This window comes from Cornus florida, unplaced genomic scaffold (genome assembly GCF_030987335.1).
Source record: "Cornus florida cultivar Cherokee Brave unplaced genomic scaffold, ASM3098733v1 CherokeeBrave_3.0.0_Hap2_Chr05, whole genome shotgun sequence".
In the NCBI taxonomy this organism is placed as follows: Eukaryota; Viridiplantae; Streptophyta; class Magnoliopsida; order Cornales; family Cornaceae; genus Cornus; species Cornus florida.
The window spans coordinates 79,585,508-79,592,605 of NW_026775575.1; the positions used below are offsets into that span (position 1 = coordinate 79,585,508).

The 7,098-nt window shown below is 35.7% G+C and overlaps 1 protein-coding gene across 1 annotated transcript; it reads right to left on the reverse strand.

Moving 5' to 3' along the window:
• Positions 1-991: 991 nt before the first annotated feature.
• Positions 992-4,544, reverse strand: LOC132307041 (receptor-like protein kinase HERK 1). Its single transcript, XM_059804694.1, has one exon. It carries the CDS (start codon positions 3,919-3,921, stop codon positions 1,408-1,410), a length of 2,514 nt encoding a protein of 837 aa, XP_059660677.1. The 5' UTR covers positions 3,922-4,544; the 3' UTR covers positions 992-1,407.
• Positions 4,545-7,098: the final 2,554 nt, after the last annotated feature.

The window sequence follows — 7,098 nt, forward strand, 5'->3', positions numbered from 1 at the left end:
AGCACTGCCTAGACAGGTGACTCTGCAGCAGCAGGCAAAGTGCAACACTATGAAATAACAATGTAATGGGGTTGTGAAGTTGTTGCACAAGCAAAGACTTAGAGCCGCGACTGTCAAACGACGAAAACTAGTTGTAGTAGAAGGTAAGAGAAGGAGAGGGCAACAAAAGATGACATGGGATGAGGTTATTAAAATTTTCAGAAAGTTAAAAATATAGCAGGTGAAATGGCATGAAATAGATAAGATTGGAAACAGAGAATTCATACGTGGCTGACTCCATACATATAGGATTAAGACAAATTATAATAAATTGTTGCATAAACAACATCGAGGGACAGGACGCAGCAAAATCATGAAACGGCACAGAAGAGTATCCGAGTTCTTCCAAAAAGCCATATTCTGAGTACATTTTCCTGACTATAGGGCAGAGTTCTAACATTATTGGACCCAACTCCAATTGATTGTAGGAGAGGTTGGTGAAAGCTAAAGGTTGCACTGATAAATTTCATATCAGAAAATGAAGCAAGCTGAATGAATCAAAGTCTAAGGGCTTCATTACTTATCCCCAAAAAAAAAAAAAAAAAAAAAAAATGTCTAAGGCCCAAGGGCTTCATGCTAAATGGGATTGGATAGGGAAATCCTCTTTCTGGTTATACATCCTGATGTCATGTGGTAAATCAGTTATTTATTTATTTATAAATATTTTTCCTTTCAGAGATTCATGAGATCTTTATACCCTGATTTGTTTGTATAAATCTATCTGCTTGCAAGGTGATCAACCCCCTGCAAGATGGGAGCTTGGCATGCAATGTAATTGTCATAAACCATTTTTTTAGTAATTTATTTGTAAGCATCATTTAATATAAACTACAAGATACTGAAAAAAAATAATAATAAATCGCGCAAAATTACACAGGGAATAAGAAGCAGAATGATATTACGAATCAATTAGGAGTCAAACATGATATTAGCGCACGTAAAACACACGAAGAACAAGAAGAAGATTCATCACAAACCAAAAGAAAATATATTTGGAGACATAACAAAACAAAGCAATGTATAACACAATAAATTCTAGACGCAACATCTTTATCAAACACAAGCCTCAAACTTACTTTAATCGGTCTCTCTTATGTACAAAAGGTAACTCACAGTGCTTCCATGCAGTTTAATTTAGAATGTATAGCGAAAGAGTACAAGCAAAGCCCCTCCTCAATCAATCCAATGACCAAATCCAGCAAGCTAGTATTCTGGTACGAGCAGGTCCTTCCGGCCAAAAAGGGAATCCCAGCAACTCTTGCGTTGTATGTATCTTGTTTCTTTCAACAATACAAAAGAACACGTGTATGTACCAAATGAAATACCGGAAAAGGAGCTAAACCCGAGTAATATGCTATCTTTACTTGGTCATCTTCCCTCGGACTTCACCAGCTGTGAGAACACCCTACTCATTGAAACACCCGAAAGATCATCCACACTTGACATTTCAGCAGGAGCAGCTGAAGCACTAGTATTGGTATGGTCGAAATCATTGACAGGTGGAGGGAGATCGCCAATGATATTATTAGTACTGTTTTCTTCTGGATCATTTTGAAGAACTACCTCTTGGAGTTGAAGTGCATACTCCAGATTCCACAAGACATCCCCCATAGAGGGTCTGTCGACGCCATAGTCAGCCAAGCATTTCTCTGCTGTTTCTCCAAACTTTCTAAGAGAATCTGGTCTTATTTTTCCCACAAGGTTAGGATCTATGATTTGCTCCAACTGCCCACTCTTCTGCCACTTCATTGCCCATTCAGCCAAGTTCACCTTCTCCCTTGGGAGTGATGGATCTATCACAGGCCTCGCACATAGAACTTCAAACAAAACCACACCAAAGGAATACACGTCTGATTTTTCTGTCAACTGCTGCCTTCTGAAATATTCAGGATCAAGATATCCAAAACTCCCTTTCACCGCTGTGCTTACATGGGTCTGATCAATCTCGGGTCCAGTCTTTGAAAGTCCAAAATCTGCAACTTTGGCCATGAGATTCTCATCAAGCAATATGTTTGCCGACTTTACATCACGATGAATAACTGCTTTTGCATAGCCAGTGTGAAGGTAGTGAAGTCCTCTGGCTGCCCCAATGCATATCTCAAGCCTCTCCTTCCAACTCAAGCTGGGAAGACCCGAGCCATAGAGATGACTCTTGAGGGTTCCATTCTCCATATATTCATAAATCAAGATCATTTCATTCTTCTCATCGCAGTACCCAATCAATGAAACCAGATGGCGATGTCGGAACTGAGATAGCATCTCAATTTCTGTTTGGAACTCTGCAAGGCCTTGCTGGGACAGGGGATTACCCCTCTTAACAGCCAATTTTGTACCATCATTTAAAATTCCCTTGTAAACCTTTCCAAAACCACCAACTCCAATAACCCAACTCTCATCAAAGTTATTTGTTGCCTCTTGAATGGCCACAAAAGGAAATCGATACCCAACATCAGGACCAGCACTGATAGTTGTTCCATTAGAATATTTACTTCCCATAGTGCGTGAAGTTCCTCCAATTATGGATAAAGGAGTCCATGTCTTTGAATGGCCAAGACGTGCAACTTTTCTTCTTCTCCACATGAAAAAGAGAACGCTAACCAACACCACAGCAACAAACACCCCGACACTCAGTCCCACTATCATGGCCACATTCTTCTTTGAGCTCGGTGTAGAGGAAGGCGTTACAGAGGCCATCCCGCTGAGGCTGCCCAAAGAGTTGTTCATCTTCATAATCTCCAGTCCATTTAGAATGGCTATAGGGTATACACTTAAAGTCACAGATGGGCCAACACTAATGCGAAGAGTACTTTTATCAGATAATGGCGTGACATAATCCATATAATACGCAGTAGCCAGCATGTTAATTGTTTTAGTACTCAAATCAAAATCTGGAGCTACATTCCAAGAATCAATATAGACATTGAAGTATAGCTGGTTAGGAGATGCACTCACTATATCACAGAAGTGAAATCGAACAAGATACTGAAACCCTGGATCCACAATGAACTGCCATGTAATATTGAAATTGTCATTAGGATTGTCTGCCTTCATCTCAGTGGCAGTACCATAGACAGTAGCAGGAGCAATATCAGGTGTTGCCCCACCTGAAGGATATCTAACAGCACTGATCTTTGACACACTTGTGACACCGTTCTTTTGTACCAAGAAATTTTGATCAGGAACCCAACTTCTCCATAACGTATCATTCTCAGATGACAAAGCTGGTCCACCCATATTCACCCTAGCCACAGTCTCCAACGCCTGGAACAAAAGGCCTTCGAATTTCCCGGATGGATTAACAGAAGCAGCATTATCGGTAATGAGCATATCGGGGACTGAAACAACTTCCAAGGCATTTAAGAAGGCAACAGAATTATTGGAAGGGATGAATGTGATTACGAGGGTAGTCGATGTCACATTTACAGAGAATTCCTTCACAGAAGTGGTACTAGGATTGAAATTATCAAGGAGTAAATAATTTTGGGCAGAAACAGAGAAGTTTGCCGAGCTCAAATTGTAATTCCCAAAAACAGATGGGAAGAAATAAAGGCGAATCCATTTTCGACCTCTCTGGCTGATTGAAAATGTGTACTTAGAGGTTCCGGTAAAAATTCTTGCTGTACGATACAGCTGTGAATCATCACCGGATGATGGGATAGAATTCGAAGAGGAATTGGCCAAAACACTTTGCTGGGTTGAAAGGAATTTCGAAGCCAAATCATCAGACACGAAAACGCGAACCCCTACCGTAGTGTTAGTAGGTGATCCACAGTCTATTAGATAATTGTCTGCAGGACTAAATCCTCTACAAAAGCATACAAATGAAAATATGGCTGAAACCCTAATGAAATTTTTAAATATTCCACAACTCATCATCATCATAAACTCTCAAAATCAAAGAGCTAAAAAAGATGGGTTCTTCGAGCTTAGATGGAACTGAAATCTAGGGTTTTGATACAGGAACTCCAACACAGAAACTTGCGGGTATCAAACAAAAACACAAATATTAATTAACCAATTAAAGAACACTAAACAAAGAAGGGGAAAAAGGCACCTTTTAAGATCATGGTGAACTCCAACATACAGAGAGAGGCCAAATTTGTAATTAGGCAACAAAAAAGGCAGATCAGATGTGCTTTTCTGGAACTTCCATCAAACAGTTTGAACGCAAAGAAAAGGAATAATCTTAACCGTATAAATCATGAAATATCCAGACCGGTTTGAACCGGAGAACAAAACCAGATAATGACAGATTCACAGAATTTTTTTTTTTTTTTTTTGACAATACACCAACGCATACACACATATGTATATATGATATGATACAAAAGAGAAAGCAAGGAAAACAAAGTCAAATGGTTCTGGGGTTTTGGAGTTTTGACGTTCTGGGCAAGTCCATATTTGATGAATCGTATCTGCTGCTGTGAAATTTAAAAGTAGAAGTAACTCGAGAACACAGAGCAGCTCCTCCTTACCGATAAGAGAGAGGAGAGAGAAAAGTAACAGTTATAATTACTCCTAAGTTCTGTAGAACAGAAACCAAAGAAAGAAAACTTTCTCAGCACATGTTGGACCACCACGCTACCACCGAATTGTTGCTTCAATTTAGAATGAAAAAAATAATTAAAATTTTGAATTACATTTAAAAGTCCATTTAGTGCTGAAAAACACACCGACGGCCGTTATGTTTTGTTAACACCCGTTATGCAGCACGGAACCAACCTTATTACATACTAATCCGTTTTAATATGGAGCACGAATGTAACTTTATTACATACAGATACAAGTGTCACAGTTGAATTTCCAACTCCGATCTTATCTATAATATTATTATTTCTTAATACTATTATAGTTAAATTTGAGCTAAAGTTAAACCCTCCATTTATCCCACTAAGTTAAGTTGCATCAGAGTCAAATTGTGCAGAAGTAAACCCTTCAATTTATCCCCACTAAGTTGAGTTGCATCAAAGTCATTTGCACAAAAGTAAAACTAGTGCATTACAATTTATCATATAAACATTATTAATTCTATATAATCTTGAGTTTAGCTTTTTGGTTGGTTAGTGTTGGGCAAAAGAATATACCATTTTTTATTTTCCGACACTAAGTTGTCTATTGTACAGAAGTAATTTTTTATTTGTGTTAATCATATTTTACTATGTATGCGCAAAACTAATCAAGTAATTTATCATATTATTTGAAATTATTTTATTAGTTGCTGATAGAGTGTTCATCTCCTTCCGAACAGGTATACTAGTGTTCGAATCCCCTTCTCTAAATTTGTGAGGAAAAAAATAGAAAACAATTAGCTTCTGTAAGTTGCTTTAATAAAATTGAGATCGATATATTAAGCTTGCTTAAATAAAACTTTTGTTTTCATGCTACAAATAATATCTCTGTGAAAGACAAGGACAGCTACATATTTGGTACGTAGTATATTCTTTTTGAAAGGTACATATTTGGCGCAACAGAAGGAATTGTATGAGGGCATGACATGAAAATTATATTTCAAAAATTATCACAAAATAATAATAATAATAATAATAATAATAATAATGTTTTAAAGAATTAAAATCAAGACACGAAAACTAATATATGATATTTATAAATAGAAAAACAACCTTAACCTTAACACATATACTTCGTTTGATCAAAAAAAATAAAAAAAAGAGAAAAAAAAATTTTGGAGGAAAAAAAAAAAAAAGAAAGAGATTCCTATAAATAACCTGCATTTCTCTTCATCTCAACAAATTGTAAATATATATATGTTGTTCATATTGTGTGTTCTTTGTCAATTGTCATAATTATTTGTCTGATGAAAAAATATATATGTATTTTTGGGGGTTTTATTTCTCAAACCTAGATTAGATTATTTTAATTTTGTGTATATTCTTTATTTTTTATATAGAAAAAAGAGTATAAACAATTGGGTAAAAGAGATGGATTTAGACAAATCCATTGAGATAAAGAAATTTCGATTATTTAAAATTATTCTCATTATCTCAGTGCTGTAAAATGCAACATTCCATCAAGTTATCGAATCAAATTCATGTATAAATTTTTTATTTATTTTTATTTTTAGTCACTTCGTTTTTCAACATAATTATAAATTAGGCGTGATAAGTCATAAAGAGAGAACCACACGTCAAAAATAATATATTTATATGATATTATGATCACACAAAGTGCAGGTGGGTATCATTAATCAACACAACACAGCTAGAAACTCCTGTAAAATTGGTAAGGCTCTTGTTCTAATTAATTTCTTGATTTAATTTGATATAAAGGAGGGACAATATTTGAACGTGAGAGAAATGAACATGAGCTAACATCATCATGGGTAGCTGATGAGGTTGGTATATGGACAAGTGCATTAATATCGTAGATAGGCACACTAGGTCAGGTCAAGTGACACCAAACACAAGAAAAGGTCCAAAAGTCCAGCAGGTAAGGACATTGACATTTTTGTATTCTTCTCTAACTAATCTCTCCACTTGTTGCAAATTAATTTTATATGTAAAGCTCAACCATAGTGGAATTAAAATATCCAATTAATAAAATTTTCAAAATGTGCACTTGTAAAATAATCTCATTATTTTTAGGCAATTCAAGTTGTTGTTGACTTTTATTAATGTTTTGAATCAAACTTGATTTCGAGTTTGGAGATCGAACTTGATTATTAGATTGAACATGTTAATTAAGTTTAAGGGTTTTTTATGAATTGTTATCAGGTCAAGTTTGAATGTATCGATTAAGTTGGATTGCAATTTGATGCTCAAGCCAAACTTAATTTTGAGACGATATATTGGCTTAATTTTCTTTTTTTATAAAGTAAAAATAAAAAAAATTATTACAAGATGTTATTATTGAAGAGGATATAAATCAAATTAGGAATGTGAAAAGGCTCATGCATGGATTCATGGTACAAGCATCCACACAGAACAAGTAACCCAGTCATTGGGCTCAAGCAAAACATATCATATAGCAAAATGACCCAATATAGACATAAAGCCTACATAACCATTAACAATGCTTAGAGCGAAAGTCCAACGAAAGAAA

Bases quoted from the DNA above. Each gene is read 5' to 3' on its own strand.
- LOC132307041 (XM_059804694.1), bottom strand. From the start codon at position 3,921: ATGATGATGATGAGTTGTGGAATATTTAAAAATTTCATTAGGGTTTCA.